Source organism: Solanum pennellii, chromosome 4 (assembly GCF_001406875.1).
Source record: "Solanum pennellii chromosome 4, SPENNV200".
NCBI lineage: Eukaryota > Viridiplantae > Streptophyta > Magnoliopsida > Solanales > Solanaceae > Solanum > Solanum pennellii.
The window spans coordinates 3,499,436-3,521,598 of record NC_028640.1 but is presented as its reverse complement, the minus strand read 5'-3'; the positions used below and the strand labels follow the sequence as shown (position 1 = coordinate 3,521,598).

At 34.7% G+C, this 22,163-nt stretch overlaps 2 protein-coding genes across 7 annotated transcripts; both read right to left on the bottom strand.

Annotated features, from left to right (window-relative positions):
• Positions 1-189: 189 nt before the first annotated feature.
• On the bottom strand, positions 190-21,276 carry LOC107015758 (RNA-binding protein 42-like). Of its 5 annotated transcripts, none has more exons than XM_027916397.1 (6): positions 20,938-21,276; positions 20,193-20,370; positions 19,448-19,545; positions 18,338-18,434; positions 17,773-17,858; positions 190-717 (listed from the first exon to the last, which is right to left on the bottom strand). In XM_027916397.1, the coding sequence occupies exons 1-6, from the start codon at positions 21,154-21,156 to the stop codon at positions 664-666; spliced, it is 732 nt and encodes a 243-aa protein (XP_027772198.1). In that variant the 5' UTR covers positions 21,157-21,276; the 3' UTR covers positions 190-663. The 5 variants fall into 5 exon arrangements, 3 of the variants coding, with proteins under 3 accessions (XP_027772198.1, XP_015071698.1, XP_015071644.1); XM_015216212.2 differs by lacking the exons at positions 17,773-17,858; positions 18,338-18,434; positions 19,448-19,545; positions 20,193-20,370; positions 20,938-21,276 and adding exons at positions 827-912; positions 1,373-1,469; positions 3,205-3,302; positions 4,001-4,178; positions 4,753-5,085 and having other exon boundaries at positions 199-717; XM_015216158.2 differs by lacking the exon at positions 190-717 and adding an exon at positions 17,187-17,665 and having other exon boundaries at positions 20,938-21,275.
• Positions 8,525-13,734, bottom strand: LOC107017421 (probable ubiquitin-conjugating enzyme E2 24). Of its 2 annotated transcripts, none has more exons than XR_003577866.1 (9): positions 13,651-13,734; positions 11,573-12,658; positions 11,372-11,494; positions 11,190-11,276; positions 10,599-10,722; positions 9,698-9,867; positions 9,506-9,552; positions 9,344-9,421; positions 8,525-8,755 (listed from the first exon to the last, which is right to left on the bottom strand). XR_003577866.1 is itself a non-coding variant. In XM_015217657.2 (9 exons), the coding sequence occupies exons 2-9, from the start codon at positions 12,656-12,658 to the stop codon at positions 9,340-9,342; spliced, it is 1,656 nt and encodes a 551-aa protein (XP_015073143.1). In that variant the 5' UTR covers positions 13,651-13,734. The 2 variants fall into 2 exon arrangements, 1 of the variants encoding a protein (XP_015073143.1); XM_015217657.2 differs by lacking the exon at positions 8,525-8,755 and adding an exon at positions 9,868-9,916 and having other exon boundaries at positions 9,340-9,421; positions 9,698-9,755.
• Positions 21,277-22,163: the final 887 nt, after the last annotated feature.

Genomic DNA, 22,163 nt, shown 5'->3' with positions numbered 1-22,163 from the left:
GATTCTCATGTATCTGAAATACTACATATGCGAGATTCGTATCCCATACATGTTTTCAAAATACATGTATCTAAAAACACCAAAATCTGATAAGATGTATCTAATTAATTAGCTCATAAACTTGTGGACTTATGCATATTTTCCAATATAAATCATACCAAAAAGCAAGGTAACAGAGTTCATTCGTGCTAGGTTAGGTTAAGGAACTCAGTTTTTGAAATAAGAAATTTTTCGTTTCTTAAAAACGTAGTCAGATCCTACATGATGTTTACATAGTTTAGCAGCAAAGTAAATGGTATTTTTCTTTCTCATACTATAATCCCGAGACAATTTAATCCGCAGACCAAACGACCCTATTAATGAAAAACAAAACGAATGTAATGAAACCAAAGTTCCCAAACCACAACTAGTTTCTCCCAATCCATCAATGTATGGTTTGTTAAAAGGATCATCCAGAGCTCTTGAGGAAGAAATACATCTTAACCAGCTACTGATGGATATTATACCATTGTGAATAACAAATTGCAGACATCGAAATCACCTCTCTGCATACTTGGACTATACTTTGATCCTTCTTTCCCAGGCAGGGACTGGTAAAGAAATTGATTAATACACATTTCAAGTATCTTGCTGCTAGAGTCCATATCATGGTTTGATGCATGCTCACTTGTGAAATATACCCTTCTTTGCTTGCTTTGGTTTCTTATGTGATCGGTTCTGTCACAAGATCCAACACATTCAAAAGAAAAAAAAAAGTAGTCAGTAAATGCCACTGTCAAGATGTAATATAATATAAGTAGGACAATCACCGCGGAAGAAACCTCACCTTGTGACTTTCCACAGCCTCATAGTCAATTCTCTCTTGCCACTTACTCTTGCGAAGTTTAATAGGCCGGTTACCAACATACTTTCCTGAAAATAGCATGAATTTCCCCACATCATTAGTAGGCATCTAGGTATAATATTATACCGATTCAATAACTAAAACAACCGCCATTAAAGACATTGATGAACTTCCCACTTCACAAACTCCACAAAAAACAGACTTCTGAGATTCTCTCCTACAAGTTTGGTTGATGTTGTTATTTTCCTCACTAATTTTTTCTTTACCTAAACTGATTTCAAAAGCAGTCCTAAATGGTGTCCTCAGTACAGAATTCTGTTACTTAATTCCTCCAGTATTCCTTCTTCTGTGGAGAGAGGGGAGGGGAGGGGGCGAGGGAGAGAGATTACACTTTCAAATACAAAACCATTGGCTCAATAGGGGGCACACTTTCTATGAATCTAAATGACATAAAAATATCAAAGAAAAGGGGAACCAAGAAACTATATAAAAAGAGACTAAGACACTAATGATTAACAGATAACTTACCATTCATTTCTTTAAGTGCCGCAGCAAGATCCAATGGATTGGAAAAACTCACAAATCCATATCCCCTGGTCTTACCAGTCCGCTTGTCTCTTACAACCTGTCAACATGAATTGTAGACACCCTTTATTACTGAACCTTGTAAGCTACAGCATACAATTATACAATAAAGTTTCACGAAAACGAGAAAGAATATAAAATAAAATACTTCTCATAGAACGTAACATTCATAGGAATAGAAACCATGATGGATAGGAACACTTAATCCACAGCTAAATAGGAAGATGCAAATCTAGATCACATTATCTTTATCTTCAAAAGGCTGTTCTTGAAAAAAATTGATGTGTTACGAAACAGAGAAGAAAAAAAAAGTGTAAAAAATGCTCCCAGACACGAATACAGAGATACTTCTATCTCCTAATTCCTAGGAGGGAAGAGCCACCCTTTTCAGTGGACTTGGCACCGGAAAATTTTGCTTTCCATACCTCACTTAACACCTTACATGTTAATCATCAACCCCCCCCCCTTTTTTTTTGAAACTGAGAAAAAAAGGTTGAAGGTTAACAATCAACCCCTTCTTTCTCTCTCCTTGACTCATATCATGGAAAACAACATAATCTATTTTGCGTTGGGATTCAAATCCTTTGACAAAGAAAGCTGGTAAGACTGGACTGAATGTGGAAGAAAAAAGATGAGCAGGTCAAGTTTTAGTCAGAACACAATCAAATGGCTGTGCAGAACTCTAAAAGAAGCTTCAAAAATTGAAGAGAGTACTGTTTGCAGATGGAAACGACAGGAAGTTAGGAACGATCTACCCAGCTTTTTCCGTGCAAGAAATTTCAACAATAGAGGGAGATATGTAAGTATAATCAGCGTATAGGGAAAAGACAGCAGTATTAGTTATTCCAGAAACAGCATTAAATGTAGGTTGGTGAGATTTGGCTATAACAAATAGAGAATAAAGCCACGAGGATAACCAACAAAAACTCCACTTTGATTGATAAGGGAATTCCCTATGCTGAACAGTTAGATGCTGCAACCACCAAACAAGATGGAGATATAATCCATATTGATGGTTACACCAAACTATCTCATTGTGAGGCTTTGAGCAGGAGCCTTATGGTGAGGTACTAATGGGTCTGAAATCCCGACCCTCTCGGAAATTCATAGATGGCTAATTCGAACTGGAACCAATCCCATGGTCTGAACATCTATGACATGGGGAAAAACTGATTCCTTTTTGAGTTCGCCTACATGAAAAGCTGCAGAACATGTACTCAGATGTAGTTGGTCGTGGAAGAAAGAGCTTGCAACTCCAACGATGGACACCAACTGTAGGTGCTATCCAATCTACAGCAGCTATCGAACAGACCTGGATCAGACTGGTATGTTTACCTCTTCACGTGTGGTCAAACAAGGTTTTTAAGGCAGTAGGGGAATTTTGTGGAAGATGGATAAGGACGGAAGAAGGAGACAGAACCCCGAAATAACCTAAAATGGGCAAGAATTTCATTGAAGGGTGGGGGAAATAGCATTCCGAAGGGAGTGAGAATTGAATTCAAAGGAATAGGGCATATTACCCAAATCTAGAATGAGACGCCAGTAAGATTCTATGCCTGAGAAGAGAAGGAGATTACTGGACCGGTGACAACCTGAGGAATACAATTTTTTATCCAACAATGATACTAGCATGCACACCACTTTCAATGTACCCACACTATCAGTAGCTGTCTAAGCATATAGAAAGAATTTTCTCTCCCTTCATGACGGTACTCATGTATAACAATAAAAAACATAAACATGTAAAATTATTGGAAAATATAAACTGCACATACCTTGGCCATATTAAAAGTTGGAAACCTTGAAAAAGCTTTTGATAGGACATCATCATTCACCTCATTCCCGAGATCACCACAGAATAGACGATAATCATCTGTGACACCATCAGAACGGTAACTTAGTTATTCCGCTGATCTAGGATTTGGACTAATTCTAACAACAAAGGAACAAATAAGTGCAAACAGCCATCATAGTGCCAAAGAGAATCATTAGCGAAGATATATAGATAATTGCATGATAAAAACGATCAGCAGCAGGCCATAATCCATGAAAGTGGACCAACAAAGCATAATACTGAAACATCTTGTCAAAAAAAAAGGATCATAATACTAAAACAATAACATCTGATGGATTACTTCGCAGAGTTCTATTTTTACTAAAGACCTCCAGAAAGGCAGAAAAAGATAAGAAATTAAAAAGAGAAGACAAAAACTCTCCACAACTTAACTAACACAAATTCATGAAGTGTGTTTTCAAGCATACATCATCCAGACAAGAGAGTTCTGCAATAATATTAAGCACTTCACCCTAGGCTAATAGATCTGAAGTCCTTGAATTCTTCCTAAAATTTTAAATTGTATGACTGTCGGATCGCATTGAACCAAATTTATAATGCCAAACCCTTCAGGACAAGGTAGTACACGTGTATCCATTTCAATTGATGCCCAAAAATTCAAAGACTATAAGGAGAGAGAACTAGAGTAATACCAAAAAACAGAATAATAAATAGACTTGAAAAGCGTGAGGCATAGACAGACAAGGGAAGAAAAAGAAATACGAAATTAGGCTTACTCTCGGGCCACTCTGCCAGAGTAGGATCTTCCCAACTATGTCCTGCTGCCTTACGCGGTACAGCTTTCTTCTTGGCCTCAGCTTTGTGCTCAATTTCACTGCTCGCAAGTGCAGCTTTCACATTTTCAAGTGCTTCAGGTGTAATTGTTTGTGCGTCTCTTTGGAATAACTGTTGAGCCTGTCCACAAGAATACATATATTACAAACATGACAAAAGGTTTTCCATGGCAAAGCTAATTATGTACAAAGGCCATCTGCAAATGCTTCTACAGAAATTATCGTCTGTTCCCCTCCTAGAGGAAATTAACAAGCTTATAATTGGCTGTCTTGATATCTTATCAAGCACATATTCACACATACAGAAGCAAAAATGATCTCAACAAGCAAGCTGGTCTGGCCAACACCCTTATTTAATTTTTAAAAAGAAATTATCTCAACAATTTCACAGGAAATATTACAAAACTACTGCCAAATTCTAATTTTTAAAATCCAAATCAATCAGAAAAGCTAACAAGGAAAAAACCACTTATAATTACATATTAAGCAACTTGTTTAGATGGAAAAAATGCAAACTTAACATATAAGTAACCTTTCTATGGATATTAGCCCGACTCTAACGCAATCAAAACTCAAGGATTGACAACCAATTTCAAATTTTCACGAGAGCGAAATTCAGATATAAGTGTTTATAACTTCCGTTTATTGACCCTTTTTTTAGGTCATCAATGTTTGCTGATATTTGAAATACTTACTTGTTGAAACTGAGGCAAAGTGTAAACGCCAGGAATAACAGCAGGTGCAGGATAGACGGAAGGAACAGGAAGTTGAGCGGGCGGAGGAGCAGCACCTATGTAGGGCTGAGGAGGTTGTTGTTGGAGATGAAAAGGCGTCGGAAAGTAGGTGCCGTTCGAGTAGGTGAACTGCGACGACGATGAAGTAGCTGCCGCCGACGTTGAAGGCATCGATGACATCGTAACGCCGGTGAATTGAGATTTTCCGATCGCTAAATTAGGGATTTGAGAATTATTGTGATTGAAAATTCGGAAAAAAGGAGAGAGATCAAATACGGGTGAAAGAAAATCTAGAAACAAATATGTCTGAATATATATTCCGGATAAATGGGCCAAAAGCCCAAAACTAGTTTAGGATTTAATTACGTGTCTTTACTTTAGTTTTCGATATTACCTTCTATACTATAAATTTCACTAATGAAGGACTTGTTTAATTATCTTAACTTTACTTTCAAAATTAACATTTACTTTGCAAGATAGATGTATTCGTCGCACTCAGATACATCATACATGTATCACAAATACATACAAGTGTAATTTGTTCTAAAATGCACTATATTCGAGCTTTGATCCGCCTATATCTAAGATATATTCACTCTCTCTGTCATGACGTTTGTCTCTCTTCTTGTGTATCTAGCATTAAAAAGATACATGCATCTAGTATCGAAAGTTACATATCGATTCTTGCTCGCCTCTCTTGCTCGCTCCTATCCTTGTGTGTATTTATATTTTAGAATGTATTTGATATCAAATATCTTGTATTTAGTAACTTTGGTACATGCATTTGACTTAAAATATGAAGGAGATGTATTTAACATAAAATCCTTTGTAAAATTATTAATTCGTGAGACAATAAGTAATTTTTTAAAAAATAATCTCAAAAGTCTAAAACAATGAAAAATTAGACGAGACATATGCACTAATACCCGAACTTAGGTCCCATATTTAAAGAACGGCTAAAATGTCATAAAGATTTTTTTAAAATCTAAATATGCACAAACAAAAATCACATGTCTGAATTTAAATGCAATTTTAATACAAACATGAGGTCTAAATTTTGATTAAAATATTTTTTCTATTATAGAAGATAAAATTTTTTCATTTGATGTTGTTGTTTCTTCATCTTCGAAATAATCAATTCGACAACAAACTTATTTGTCATGTTATTACCATTCACTAATATGAGTATATTGAAAAACTAGCTAACTTTGTCTATCAAATCTTAAGCTTCATAATACATACGTCTTTGATCTTGCATCTATTGATTTGATGTGAACATGAAAGCAACGTTAGATGTCTTCTTACAGATTCCAATGAGATCAAGCTATTTGACAGTGTCTAACAAGTCAATCTATGACTTTAACTAAGTACTACTCAAAACTCTTTTAACATTGTCGATGAAACTTCTATGAAAAATGAGAACTCACCCTGCGTTTTTTCAGAGCTTCATAGTCAATCCTGAACTTGCTTTTGTGAAGTATAATCGGTCGATTTCCAACGTACTTTCCTGAAAACAACACGAATTACAACCTCATTAGGCATCTGGGAACACCATTACACCAATTCAATAACTAAAACTACGAGATAATATCTCAGATGGTCACTCAACTATAAGTTGTTTTCTCATCAAAGAGATGGTGAAGTCATTCAACTTTGATGTTTAACTCAAAAGTCAGTCAACTATGAGTTTTTTTTTCTTCGGAAAGTCAATCATATATTGATTTAAACGCCAAGAGACTACTATACACATTCATATATTGATTAACAGATAACTCACCATTCATTTCTGTAAGTGCTGCAGCACGGTCTAATGAGTTGGAAAAACTCACAAATCCATATCTTCTGGTCTTACAAATCTGCTTGTTTCTCACGACCTGTCAACATGCACTATAGGAAATCTTTGTTATTGAACCTTGTAAGCTACAACATACCATTAAACAACAAAGTATATCATTAAACATAGCATGTCTCAACATTCTAACAGCATAAGGCACAAAAGATGAAAAAACAGGTGCAAACAACATTCATGGAATTCAGCCCACGGAGGACATGATCCGTGATATCATTGTTTACTCAGAGTTTTTCGTAAACAACATGTTCATCTTCTCAAAGATAGGGGTAAGGTTCGTGTACGCTTCTTTACCTTCTCTAGGCCCCACTTGTAGGACTAAAGTGGGTTCATTATTATTGTTTCCTTAATTGTTTTTAGGACGCAAAACGCGCACAATGTCAAACTATTAGTTCTGCTTCACACCCTTCTGTTCGAACATCAAGAATCAAGACGATAATTGGCTATCAACATCACGACTGTTTACCTTTAACAAAGACATTCCCATTGTTTGAAACAATAACTTATGATCGACTTCAACTTTTATAGTAGAGTTTGTACAATAATGTTAAACAGTTTACACTAGGCTAATATAACTGAAGTCTTTGAATTCTTTCCAAACTGCAAGATTCTTTGTTTTGGTATGACCAAATTTACAATGCCCATACCCTCTATCTAGCAGTGTTATCAAAGGCGCGCTTTAAGCTCCGAAGTGAGGCTGAAAACGTGTTGAGCGCTTCGCCTCGCTTTATGTGCGCTTCAGTGCCGTCATCAAGGTTCTAAGGCAAATGTTTCCTTGCCAATGAGCTTCGTATGAAGAAGTGACACTAAATAATTGAAATTTCACTTTATCATAAAAAATTTCAATTTCTTTCGTCATATATTTGACATTCATGTTTATAATTATTAGTCTTGGACTAAACATATATATTTGTATTATTTTCTCCCTTTGCGTCTTTTTTTATTAAATCCCACACTTTATTTGCGCTTAAAACCCTCACGGACCTTAGAACTTTTTACGCTTTTCGCCTTTGATAACACTGGTATCTAGTACTATTAAAGACTATAATGGGAGAGAAACAAACTAATACACACAAAACACCATAATATTAATAGCATGTTTGGATGGTTGTTATCTATTCTACTGTTGCTAAAATTTTATTATATTATAACGCGATTCAAATATTGTATTCAACAAAATAATATAATATCTAACTGCGAAATTATACTTACTGTCTGGCCACTCATAAGAGGTAGAATCTTTCCAACTTTGTCCTGTTGCCGACAATGAAGGCACAATTGACATTGCAGGCTGAAATAGGGTTTTCCAGAGATCGAATTAAATAGTTTGGTCGAAAATCAAATATTATTCCTTGCAAAATAATTAGTGAGTTAATGTTTATTATAATTATTAAAATAATCAATTCTATAAGCATTTTGTTTTTTAACTAAAAAAATGATAAATATTTTTGTTTTTTTTAATCTAAATTTGTTTTCCATAACCATATTATACTATAAATCTATTTCTAACTTTTTGTTTGGGTTAATTTCTTTCAATATTTCAACCGAATAAATAACTCTATAACATTTCAATTGTTAAAAAAATATTTAATATTTAGCCAGTTTTTAAGAATATTTAATATTCCATGCTACCACTATGTCTTCTTTAGCAGCCATATTTTCTATTCAAGAAAAACTTTGGAGGCAATTTTTTTTCCTTCTTCACAATTCCTTTTCTTCTAATCTTGTCATATGGTCACTGTTTATAATTTGCTGCAACAAGTGTTTAGATTTTGTATTGCTAGTCAACAAAGAGTATATTTAAACTGTTTCTGGTAGTATAGGGATATCTATGACTAAATATGTCGTTAACACGAGAATAAAATGATTCAAAATTTGCTAGCCAAAACTTCAATATCGTAAGTTCGAAGCACTTGCCAACAATAGCAAGCATCTTCTTAGTTGGTAAAATTTACAAAACTCAAAAGTACATTTACGTATCACAAAAAATTGTTTTTGTTTTCTTCTTTTACACCTCTTACACAATACACTCCTCTCTCTCATCAACACTGAAAAAAATTCCTCAACATGTACAAAAATCTACAGCTTTTCTTGGTGTTCATGGCTCAGAAGTTCCTGCACAATATCCGAATGATATTAAAAATCATCGACAAAGACAAAATGTAAATATAACAATCATCAGTGCAAGATGGGGCATGTTAAGTATATGATCCAAATGTCTAAGTGGAGTAAAATGAGAGCTTTAACAGCACATCACATAAATTATCTAAGATAACTAGAATGATTTTTTGCAAGTTTCCTCTACAAGGTAAATTCCTTTTGAAACAAAATATACAGTAAGTCTTCCAAAAATATATAAATTTGTAAAGGCAACGATTTCATGAATATGTCCCTGCACTTGAGAGTGAAAACGGTATCCACTTTTTGGTAAGAGGAGCACAATGGAAGAAACCTTATATTTTTACTTGGTATGGTATAGATGATGACAAAATGAACTGAGTTTACATGGAAGCACCATTACTATATATCTTGCTACTTGAAAATGAAGTCCCAGCTCCAAACTATGCTGACACAATCAAATGGTTTAATGCTTTTCCGAATAAGTAAAAGTTAACTAAAACAAAAAACTTGACAATAATAAAAAAGAAGCAAGTAAGCGTGCAAGGAAGTAAAATGTCAAGTAAGAGGTCATCGGAAACTTACGATGTTCCAAACAAATAAATTCTTTCAACTCTTGTAAGTTTGGAACCATACTGATTGTCCTCGATAAAAATAGTCACACTGGTCCAATAGCAATACAGAAGATTAATGCCATTTTACAAATGAATACTTCAAAAAATATGGAGAAAAGCTATTTAAGCATACCTGTGAACGCTTTGAAACTTAACTTGTTTCAACTTAACTGCTTTTCCCTACAAAAGAACAAACAAGGTACTTGAATAATAACCATCAAACATCGAGGGAAAATCTTAACAACTCTACGAGCACAACCCCATTAAGTATTTTTTGTTAACACATCGCCGAAGAAGCAGAATTCCTGAACCAGGATTGGCTTACCCTGAGATTATCTTCAGATAAAATTGCTGTGTCCCTTGGAGTGGTTTCAATAGCATCACTACATATAGGTCCAATTCAATTAGTGATAACACATGGTAATGGTGAAAAATGTGCCACAAATGGGTCAGTCCAGGAAAGGACACCAAATATTATGCAAGTACAGAATTCACCTGACATCAAAGTGTGTCTTGTTAGCAAACAGATTCACAGTTTTAGGACCTTTAATGTAGGAAAAAAATGTGTTAAGGAATGGCATCATCAATTTATATATACATCTTAAAGAGACTTTAAAAGAAACACCAAAGAGCCACTTCCACAGTAAGTATGGCATGTGTGACAGCAAAGTGAAAGACATCAACCATAAATATCAATTAGGAACTATTACTTAGACAGAATTAAAAAGCAGCATGTAATTGACTCGCAACGTACATGATTGATCCATATCTTTAACGTTATGCCCATACCAATATATAAAAGAGAGCAGAGCGATTGGTAAACCCCCATTATAGAGAAGCCTGTCACAAATTTCTTCCTGAACTGCACTCTCTGGCTATCCCACTAACAAGAAATGAAAAAAATCTTTAAAGGTCACTGCGAACTAGGTAGCTTTACAAATAATCCATTTTTTCTTGCTTACTCCAGATTTATCATAAATATCATTAAGATTTTCCGTAACAAGACATAGTAGTGTATCCATTAACTAGTTGATGCATCATTTAGCTACATATCGATAAAATAAATTATGAATACATGCCAGAGTAAGAATTCGTTTATCTTAAACAGTAGACCTACAAAGGTAAATCTTCCAAAAAGCTGAAAATGCAAGATGTTAACTAAAGGTCTTATGTGCACCCAACAAGAGATTACCGGGGGTTAAAAAGACATGAAATTTATTGCGTACCTTCCTCCAGAGGTCCTCCAATAATCAGTGAATGCAAATTGATAGGCTGCTTAAAAGGAATGTAAATCAATAGCTGCTCATCTGCAGTGCTCTCCAAGTTCAAACCCTTGAAATCTCTGTAATCCTAATTTACATATTCAAAATAAAGTCAATGCCATTAGTTTGAATAAATACAAAACAAGATGACCTTTTTTTGGATGAAGGAGATTTCATTGATAGCATCAAGTAGAAGCAGAAGCTACAACAAAAGATTATGTCAACTCCAATTTATAAGAGACTAAGCAAGTTTCTATTAAAAAGATGAGCTAATATTGTGGAGCAAACAAATTCCAAAATAGTGATCAGTGATATTTAAGCATGACAAATTGATCAAGCTAAATAGATTGTTTTTATACAAAAAAGACAAAACCGATACAAATAGATCTACATCTAATATACTTTTTCTTTGTTAACAATTTTATCCTATCCTATTCACTGCTGAATATAAAATTCCTCAACTTGAAAAATAAATGGAAGACAGAAGCATAATCAAGCCCAAAATTTAAGAAATGAAGAAAATCTTCTCCTTTTTACTTAGTTTATTAATTGTACCTTTTCTAGGGCATTGCTAATACAGTGGATGTGGCTTTCATTAAGGCATTTAACACTCTGCAGGTCCACAAAGTCCAACAAATCGACCTGTCCATCACCCAGAAGTCACAGCATCAAACATTTATAAATGTTAACTTACGTATGATAAAATGGCATAAAAAAAAATAATTTGAGGATCTTACATTGGAATCAGGAATTTCTACAACCAATGAGTCCCCAACTTCTTCATCGCTGCTGGATGAGTATTCATCAGATTTATACCCATAATCATTTCGATCAAGACCATGAAGTTCTTGAGGTTGAACCTGAAACCAAAAGGAAACTGTTATTTTAGAAAATGCTTGAAAGGAATAAAACAAAGACAATATAAGTGTAGTACGTACCATAGATGTAGTACCATCATCCCATGCAACCTCAATGTTGCCATCTTTGAAGCCAATTATACTCCCAAAGGAGGACAAATCAGAATTTTCAGCTTCTTTTGTTATTCGGCGGAAAACCAAATTACCCAGGTGATAGTTAAAAAGATGGTGCCGATTCAGGCGGCTAGAACTAATGATATCCTCATTCAGGCGATTTATCCACTTCACCGTTGTGGTTTTCTCCCTGTGATTAACAGATTTGACGACTCCCAAGTGTTCAGAATTATCCAAAACAACATATTGATCCACTAAAAAGTCATGAACTCCTATATCAGAAATGGGCTTCAGTAGAGTTGATGGAATGTTTCTTTCTGTTGACCCATCTTGCCAAGACACATCAACAAACGTTCTAATGTCAGTGATTAGAACAACAATTTCAGGATACGACACATGCTTGCATACATCTCCTATTTTCCAAGTCGAGAGATATGAAAACACTTGTGTCAAGCTGTTAGGATCTTGTTTATCGGGAGGGGGAGGGGAGCCACTGCATTCAGAATTAGCGATCCATTCAACATATACAAATCTATCAACCAGATCGATTACTGTACATGGTTTACCCGCAACCATCACCTGTTGTCCAGGATGTAGTGGACAAGGCCTGTCACATGAGATATTCCATGAAGGAAAACGTGGATAAAGACCTGTCCCTCCTCTAAAAGTGCGTAAAGAGTCATCATTCTCGAACTTAACAGTAGTATCACATGAAACGTAAACTACCCTACCCAACCAATGGGTAAGGACTACCAAATCTCCTTTCGCAAATTTTGTTATACGCTTTAGTTGGTTAGATGGAATGTCTTGAAAAGAGTAGAGATCATCCGAATCAAACATTCCAAAGAACCGATTAATTTGAACTACTTGGCCAAGTTTGTCAGGATTAGACATGGAAGAAACAACGTCGCCATGTCTAAATCTTCTTCCACTCGCATCATCAAAATCTTCTTTCGTCATGCGAAAATAGTCAAAGACGTCATCAGAGTCAGAGTTATTGTCAAATTCGAGGCCCGAATGAGAGTCTAAATCGGCATTATCTTTGTCTTCCATCTAAAAATCCAACAATGTGATAGAAAGTTAATCACAAGAACATTAAGGAACTAAGTTACATGTAAACCTTGACTGGACCTCAACAAAACAGGCACAAAAATCGTATCCAAAAAAATTTCATCATAACATGCCTGTCAACTGTGAGACAACCAATCACTATTCATCACAATTTTGTTATTAATAGCTTTAGTTGGCTAGATGGAATGTCTCGCAAAGTTTTGAGTTTTTCAGAATCACAGAGACTAAATAACTGATTAATTTGAACTATTTGTCGAAGTGTTTTATGTAGATTAGAAATAGAAGCAACAAAGTCCCCCTGTCTAAACTTTCTTCCCCGTCATTATCCAATTAATTCTGCTTTTGTCAAACGAATTGTCGGAGACAAATTCATCATCAAATGGAAGTCACGAAGGAGAATCTAACTTGGCATTATCTTCACCTTCCATCTAAAAATCTAACAATGTGACATATAGTTAATCACAAGAATATCTACCTTACATGTAAAACTTAACCGATTCACAATAACCTCAATAAAACAGGCACAAAAATCGTAATCATAATAACATGCATGTCAACCGTGAGACAACCAATCACTATACATCACAATAATAACAAGCCAGCGGCAAGTCTCGAGGAGACAAGCGCAACAGAGTACAAAAACCCTACACTAATTTTTTTTCAATCAACATCAAATTCCAATTGCGAAAGAAGCACCGAGTAAAATCATATAAAATTAACAACAAAACTCAACTATACAGCCGGTAAGGCTGAAGCTACAAACACATGAACAGAGTACAAAAACGCTAACATAAAAAAAATTCACAATAACAAGCACGCTTTTCTTCTGAAACAGCATTTCATAGAATCGAGCCAGCTTAACTTAGTCAAAACGTCACAAATGGTGAGGCCGTCGGGTGTCGGTTCCAACGCAAACAGAGGGATAGGAAAATGAGAGCTAAGAAGAAAGAGAAATAAGGACAGAGAAAACTTACAGAGGTGAACGGAGATGGCAGTCGCCGGCGAGCAGTGAACGGAGAGAAGGATCGGTGTCGTGATGAGGAAGTAACAAAATAGTAGAGTAAATGATTTTAATTTTTTTGACTTAAAAGTCTGTTTAAGTATATATAGCTAAAGAAGTCAGTTAGTTAATTAGTTAAGATCCTAATCACTTAATTAAGGCTAACTTAATAGTTATACAAGTTTTTACCATGTATGTATAAACTAGGTACATGTTTCCCATTCAACACAAGTTATTAACTATTGTAACTTATAATTTCTTTTTACTTTACGTTACGAATAATGCATGTTACGGTAAATCTATTAAGATTTCATAATCGTAGAACTTTAACATACTTCAGTTGTTCATAGTTTCCTCTTGATCAATATTAGCAGAAACACTTTATTGTTTCTCTGATCTTAAAATCAAGAATTACGTTTTATTTTCTCTCTCTTTACATTATGCGTTTCAGGATATAGGTCATTCCCTTTTAACATGCACAAGGGACCAAGCAGTTAATTACCACTTTCCATCAAAGTAGATAGTGGGATAGTGGAGAGTTATAACCATAATAAACTTCCCACACTTATTCGATTAGAATTTAGTAAGTAATTAAATATTAAACCAAAATAATATTAATGTGAGTGGGCCATAAAAGTAACCGTTACTTCCTCTTTTTCATTTTATGTTAATGTGGCACAAATAATTTTGCTGAGTCAACTATATTTTATCTTGACTTTTAGTAGAATTTAAGGACTCTAAGTTTGATTTTGAACGACGATGGTCTCGATCTTGATAGTTCTTGAAGTATTGACTCAATAATTTGAAAAAAAAGCTTAATTTATAACAAGCAAGTAAGAATAATTACATCGAGAGAAATTGTCCATGATCATGCTGCGAAAGAGATCACTTGAGAATTGTAAGCTAATCTGAACAGTCCAGTATCCACACCTATTTTGGTTTACAAATACTTTAAATTTGGGAATAAGATTTCTTAAGGGGTGAAGAATATAATATTTCATGTTCAAGCAAGGACATATTAGTCATTAATGAAAATAATTATAATTCAAATGGGTTTTAGCCTATCAAAAATATAGTTAGGAAAAATTACGCGGTTAAGCTAACTTATACTATTTAATTACTCATTATAGCTATAGTTTGTTATCACTACTACTCACGACTAACATTATACATTATTTACGTGGGCTGACTCTAGGGATGGACGTTCGGTTCTTCGGTTTGGTTTAATCAGATTTCGGTTCGATTCTTCGGTATTCGATTTCAGAAAAGTGTGCACCATAGTTTATACCAAACTAGATCGGTTCGATTTAGTTCAGTGTTTTTAAATCGATTTTTCGGTGTGAATAAAAATAAAGATGAAATATGATAAAGTGTTAAGAGTTTCATCATGTATTTAATAAAAATAAAGAGGGCAATAGATGATTTTTTAGCAAAGATGCCAAAGGATTTATTTCTGTTTCTTCGCATAGATGGTTGCCATGTTGCTAAAGCCTAAAGGCTTTCTCCCATATCGGAATGTTGAATGATAAAGAAGAGAGTAAGCAACCTAGCAAGCAGGATGCCACAATGAACTTTCGAACAACCAAAATATAAGGACTCACAATGTACAATTGTACATAAACAACAATAGCTCAACACCTTATTGACATTGTATTTGTTGTCATTTAAAAATTGAAAATTTAAATGGGCCATGTGAATATTTTGAGTCAAAATTCAAAAGTGTATAACTATTATTAATTAAGAAATATAATTTAAATATTTTTAAATTTAGTAAATAAAACTTCAATTTTTCAGTGCACCATAGTTTCGAAACCCTTGCACCGAACTCCGAACCGAAGAACCAAAATTCCGAAAAAAGAAAACCGACATCGAACCGAAACACTGAAGAACCAAAATTTTTCGATTCGGTTCGATTTTTCGATATTCATGCCCACCCCTAGCTGACCCCGAGTTCGTATAATTATCCACATTTGTATATGTATAATTCGTCAGAATATACAAATACATATGTATAATATACAATTATCTAATCAATATACATATACAAATCACCTCTCTCCCACTATGTGTCATCTCTCACTCGCCTCTCTCCTCCCTCTTCCAATCTCGCTCGCCTCTCTCCTCTCCCCCATTCTCGCTTGCCATTTATACAAATGCATATGTAATAATATACAATTATCTAACCTATATACATATACAATTCACCTCTCTCTCACTCTTTGCCATCTCTCGCTCACCTCTCTCCCAATACCGACCGTCTCTCTCCTCCATCTCTCAATCTCGCTTGCCATATATACAAATACATATGTATAATTTACGATTACATAACCGATATACATTTACAATTCAACTCTCTTCACTTTTTTCCCTCTCTCTCGCCTCCCTCCTCTCTCTCCAGTCTCGCTCACCTCTCTTATTCTATAACATGTAGCTTATGAATTGTAATTATCAAACTATAGTTATAAAGAGTAATTAGGCTATTTTGAGTGGCTATATGTGAAAATTCCCCAAATATTATGATAAAGTAATTTTAGGGGCTAAAATGGTTTCTCAACAACTCTTGAAAAAAGATACTTGTTCTTTGCCTCTATTCCGGTGAAGGAGCATGAAGGTGTTCAGCGCGAAAAAGAAGAAGAAGTTATATGGAGAAGAAGTGGATTGCTGTAAATAAGGATTTCAAGGTATTTTATTTCATTTCGTTAAATTTGCTGCACCTTATAGTTAAAAATTATCAATAACGCTCCTCTTGCTAGTGAGAAGGTAGAACTATAAATTTCACTTAATTGAGGACTTAATTGTTTATTTTTACTTTAGCTCTCGAAATTAATATTTACTTTGCAAGATAGATGTATTCGTCTCACTCAGATATATCATACATGTGTCACGGATACATGCAAGTGCAATTTATTCCAAAATGCACTATATCCGAGCTTTTATTCGCATTTGTCTAAGATGCATTCACTCTCTCGTTCGCCTCTCTCATATGACACTTGTCTCTCTTCTTATGTATCTAGCATTAAAACGATCCATGCATCTAGTATCAAAAGTTATATATTGACTCTTGCTCGCTCCTCTCTGTCTGTGTATTTGTATTTCAGAATGTATTTGATATCAAATATATTATATTTAGTAACTCTGGTACATGCATCTAACTTGGAATATGAAGGATTAATAATTAAGAATTCTTTACATGTCCTACCCATATATGCATGTAATTTTGCTATCAGAGATATAAGAGGCGAGAGATTCGTATGCGGTGAGAGTGATAGAAGAGAGGCAAGAGGTGACTCAATGTTTTCAAAATACATGTATCTAAAAACACCAAAATCTGATAAAATGTATCGAATTAATTAGCTACTTAACTTGTGGACGTATGTAATTTTCCAATATAAATCTACCAAAAACCAAGGTAACAGAGTCCATTCATGCTAAAGGAATTCAGTTTTGAAATAAGAAATTTTTAGTTTCTTAAAAAACGTAATCACAAGATCCTATATGATGTTTACATAGTTTAGCAGCAAAGTAAATGGTATTTTTCTTTCTCATATTATAATACAATTTAATCCGCAGACCAAACGACCCTATTAATGAAAAAACAAAACGTATCTAAATATGAACTTAAATCATCTTTAGTACACCCACATTAGGTTTAATATCCAACATGTACATTATCAACGTTAGTATGAAACCAAAGTTCCAAACCACAATTAGTTTCTCCCAATCTATCAATGTATGGTTTGTTAAAAGGATCATCCAGAGTTCTTGAGGAAGATATTATACCATTGTGAATAACAAATTGCAGACAACGAAATCGCCTCTCAGCATCCTGGGACTATACTTTGATCCTTCTTTCCCAGCCAGGGACTGGTAAAGAAATTGATTAATACACATTTCAAGTATCTTGCTGCTTGAGTCCTATCATGGTTGATGCATGCTCACTTGTGAAATATACCCTTCTTTGCTTGCTTTGGTTTCTTATGTGATTGGTTCTGTCACAAGATCCAACACATTCAACCAAAAAAAAAATAGTCAATTAATGCCACCGTCAAGATGTAATATACTGTAAGTATGGCAATCACCATGGAAGAAACCTCACCTTGTGACTTTCCACAGCCTCATGGTCAATTCTCTCTTGCCACTTGCTCTTGCAAAGTTTAATAGGCCGGTTACCAACATACTTTCCTAAAAATAGCATGAATTTCCCCAAATCATTAGTAGGCATTTAGGTATAATATTATACCAATTCAATAAGTAAAACAACTGCCACTTAAGACATTGATGAACTTCCCACTTAACAAACTCCAAAAAAAGACAGACTCCCGAAATTCTCTCGTACAAGTTTGTTGATGTTGTTATTTTCCTCACTAATCTTTTCTTTACCTAAACTGATTTCAAAAGCAGTCCTAAATAGTGTCCTCAGTACAGAGTTCTGTTACTTATTTCCTCCACTTATTCCTTCTTTTGTGGAGAGAGGAGGGGGGAGGGGAGGGGGCGATGGAGAGAGATTACACGTTCAAATACAAAACCATTGGCTCAATAGAGGGCACACTTCCTATGAAACTAAATCAGTTGACATAAAGATATCAAAGAAAAGGGGAACCAAGAAACTATATAAAAAGAGACTAAGACACTACACATATAATAATTAACAGATAACTTGCCATTCATTTTTTTAAGTGCCGCAGCAAGATCCAATGGATTGGAAAAACTCACAAATCCATATCCCCTGGTCTTACCAGTCCGCTTGTCTCTTACAACCTGTCAATATGCATGTTAGACACCCTTTATTACTGAACCTTGTAAGCTACAGCATACAATTATACAATAAAGTTTCACGAAAGCGAGAAAGAATATAAAATATAATACTTCTCATAGAATGTAACAGTCATAGGCACAGAAATCATGATGGATAGGAACACTTAATCCACAGCGAAATAGGAAGATGCAAATCTAGATCACATTATCATTATCTTCAAAAGGCTGTTCTTGAAAAAAATTGATGTGTTACGAAACAGAAAAGAAAAAATTGTGTAAAAAATGCACCCAGAAACGAATTCCAAGTTACTTCTATCTCCTACTTCCTAAGAGGGAAGAACCACCCTTTCCTGTGGCCTTGGCACCGTAAAATTTTGCTTCCCATACCTCAGTTAACACCTTACACAGATGTAGTTGGTCGTGGAAGAAACAGAGCTTGCAACTCCAATGGTGGACACCAACTTTAGGTGCTATCCAATCTACAGCAGTTATCAAACAGACCTGGATCAGACTGGTATGTTTACCTCTTACATGTGATTTTTAAGGCAGTAGGGGAATTTTGTGGAGGATGGATAAGGACGGAAGAGGAGACAGAACTCCGAAATAACCTAAACTGGGCGAGAATTTTATTGAAGGGTGGGGGAAATAGCATTCCAAAGAGAGTGAGAATCTAATTAAAAGGAATAGGGCATATTACCCAAATTTGGAATGAGACAGTGGTGAGATTCTATGCCGGAGAAGAGAAGGAGATTACTGAACCGGTGACAACCTGAGGAATACAATTTTTTATCCAACAATGATACTACTAAAGTTATTGAAGTCCAAATTGAAAGCAGTTAAAATTAAGGAGAAGTCTCTCAAAACTAGATGCATGCACATCACTTTCGATGTACCCACACTATCAGTAGCTGTATAAGCATATAGAAAGAATTTTCTCTCCCTTCATGACGGTACTCATGTATAACAATCAGAAACATAAACATGTAAAATTACTGGAAAATATAAACGGCACATACCTTAGCCATATTAAAAGTTGGAAACCTTGAAAAGGCTTTTGATAGGACATCATCATTCACCTCATTCCCCAGATCACCACAGAATAGACGATAATCATCTGTGACACCATCAGAACGGTAACTTAGTTATTCGCTGCTCTAGGATTTGCACCAATTCTAACAACAAAGGAACAAATAAGTGCAAACAGCCATCACAGGATGAAGTGCCGAAGAGAATCACTAGTGAAGATAAGTAGATAATTGGGTAGTAAAAACGATCGGCACCAGGCCATAATCCATGAAAGTGGACCAACAAAGCATAATATTAAAACATCAAAAAAAAAAAAAGAACGATCATAAAAAGATAAGAAATTAAAAAGAGAAGACAAAAACTCCCCACAACTTAACTACACAAATTCATATAGTGTATTTTCAAGCATACATCATTCAGACAAGCGAGTTCAGCACTTCACCCTAGGCTAATAGATCTGAAGTCTTTGAATTCTTCCTAAAATTCCAAAATTGTATGACTGTCGGATCGCTTTGAACCAAATTTATAATGCCAAACCTTCAGCACAAGGTATTACACAAGTACCCATTTCAATTGATGCCCAAAACTTCGAAGACAATAAGGAGAGAGAACTAGAGTAATCCCAAAAAAAAACAGAATAATAAATAGACTTGAAAAACAGAATAATAAATAGACTTGAAAAGTGTGATGCACAGACGGACAAGGAAAGAAAAAGAAATAGGAAATTAGGCTTACTCTCGGGCCACTGTGACAGAGTAGGATCTTCCCAACTATGTCCTGCTGCCTTACGCGGTACAGCTTTCTTCTTGGCCTCAGCTTTGTGCTCAATTTCACAGCTCGCAAGTGCAGCTTTCACATTTTCAAGTGCTTCAGGTGTGATTGTTTGTGCGTCTCTTTGGAATAACTGTTGAGCCTGTCCACAAGAATACATATTTTACAAACATGACAAAAGGTACCTTCTTTTTTCCAAAACAAGCTTGCTTGCTTACCATGACAAAGCTAGTTATTTACAAAGGCCATCTGCAAATACTTCTACAGAAATTGTCGTCTGTTCCCCTCCTAAAGGAAACTAACAAGCTTATAATTGGCTGTCATGATATCTTATCAAGCACTTATTCGCGCACACAGGAAGCAAAAATGATCTCAACAAGCAAGCTGGTCTGGACAACACCCTTATTTAATTTTTGAAAAGAAATTATCTCAACAATTTCACAGGAAATATTACAAAACTAGAGCCAAATTCTAATTTCTAAAATTTATAAATACATGTAATCAACTTGTTTAGATAGAAAAAATGCAAACTTAACATACAAGTAAACTTTCTATGGATATTAGCCTGACTCTAACGCAACCAAAACTCAAGGATTGACAACCAATTTCAAATTTTCACGAGAGCGAAATTCAGATATAAGTGTTTATAACTTCCGTTTATTGTCCCTTTTTTAGGTCATCAATGTTTGCTGATATTTGAAACACTTACTTGTTGAAACTGAGGCAAAGTGTAAACGCCAGGAATAACAGCAGGAGCAGGATAGACGGAAGGAACAGGAAGTTGAGCGGGCGGAGGAGCAGCACCTATGTAGGGCTGAGGAGGTTGTTGTTGGAGATGAAAAGGCGTCGGAAAGTAGGTGTCGTTCGAGTAGGTGAATTGCGACGACGATGAAGTAGCTGCCGCCGACGTTGAAGGCATCGATGACATCGTAACGCCGGTGAATTGAGAATTTCCGATCGCTAAATTAGGGATTTGAGAATTATTGTGATTGAAAATTCGGAAAAACGGAGAGAGATCAAATACGGGTGAAAGAAAATCTCGAAACAAATATGTCTGAATATATATTCCGGATAAATGGGCTAAAGCCCAAAACTAGTTTAGGACCTAATTTCGTGTCTTTACTTTAGTTTTCGAAATTACCTTATATACTACAAATTTAACTAATAATGGACTTAATTATTTATCTTAACTTTACTTTCGAAATTAAAATTTACTTTTTGCAAGGTAGATGTTTTCTACGCACTCAGATACATGCAAGTGTAATTTATTCTAAAATACACTATATCTGAGCTTTGATCCGTCTATATCTAAGATATATTCACTCTCTCACTCGCCTCTCTCATATGACGTTTGTTTCTCTTCTTGTGTATCTAGCATTAAAAAGATACATGCATCTAGTACCAAAAATTACATATCCACTCTTACTTGTCTCTCTCGCTCGCTCCTATCCTTCAGTGTATTTGTATTTTAGAATGTATTTGATATTAAATATCTTGTATTTAGTAACTTTGATACATGCATCTGATTTGAAATATGAAGGAGATGTATTTAACATAAAATGCTTTGTAAAATTATTAATTCGTGAGACAATAGGTAATTTTTTTTAAAATAATCTCAAAAGCCTAAAAAAATAAAATTTAGACGAGGCATATGCACTAATACCCAAACTTAGGACTCATATTTAAAGAACAGCTAAAATATCATAAAGATTTTTTTTAAATCTAAATATGCACATATGTCTGAATTACAAAGTGAATTTAAATGCAATTTTAATACAAACATGAGGTCTAAATTTTGATTAAATTTTTTTTTCTATCATGAAAAATAATATTTTTCGTTTGATGTTGTTGTTTCTTCATCTTCAAAATAATCGATTCGACAACAAATTTATTTGTCATGATAGAGTTCTCCAACAAAAAAAATAATAATAATTA

Bases quoted from the DNA above. Each gene is read 5' to 3' on its own strand.
- LOC107017421 (XM_015217657.2), bottom strand. From the start codon at position 12,658: ATGGAAGACAAAGATAATGCCGATTTAGACTCTCATTCGGGCCTCGAA. The intron at 11,495-11,572 runs GTACGTACTACA...TTTTGGTTTCAG, and splicing joins ATGATGGTACTACATCTATG to GTTCAACCTCAAGAACTTCA. The intron at 10,723-11,189 runs GTACAATTAATA...TATGTAAATTAG, and splicing joins TTAGCAATGCCCTAGAAAAG to GATTACAGAGATTTCAAGGG.
- LOC107015758 (XM_027916397.1), bottom strand. From the start codon at position 21,156: ATGTCATCGATGCCTTCAACGTCGGCGGCAGCTACTTCATCGTCGTCG. The intron at 17,859-18,337 runs GCAAGTTATCTG...TGCTATTTTTAG, and splicing joins GGCACTTAAAAAAATGAATG to GAAAGTATGTTGGTAACCGG. The intron at 718-17,772 runs GTGAGGTTTCTT...ATCTTGTGACAG, and splicing joins AGGCTGTGGAAAGTCACAAG to AACCGATCACATAAGAAACC.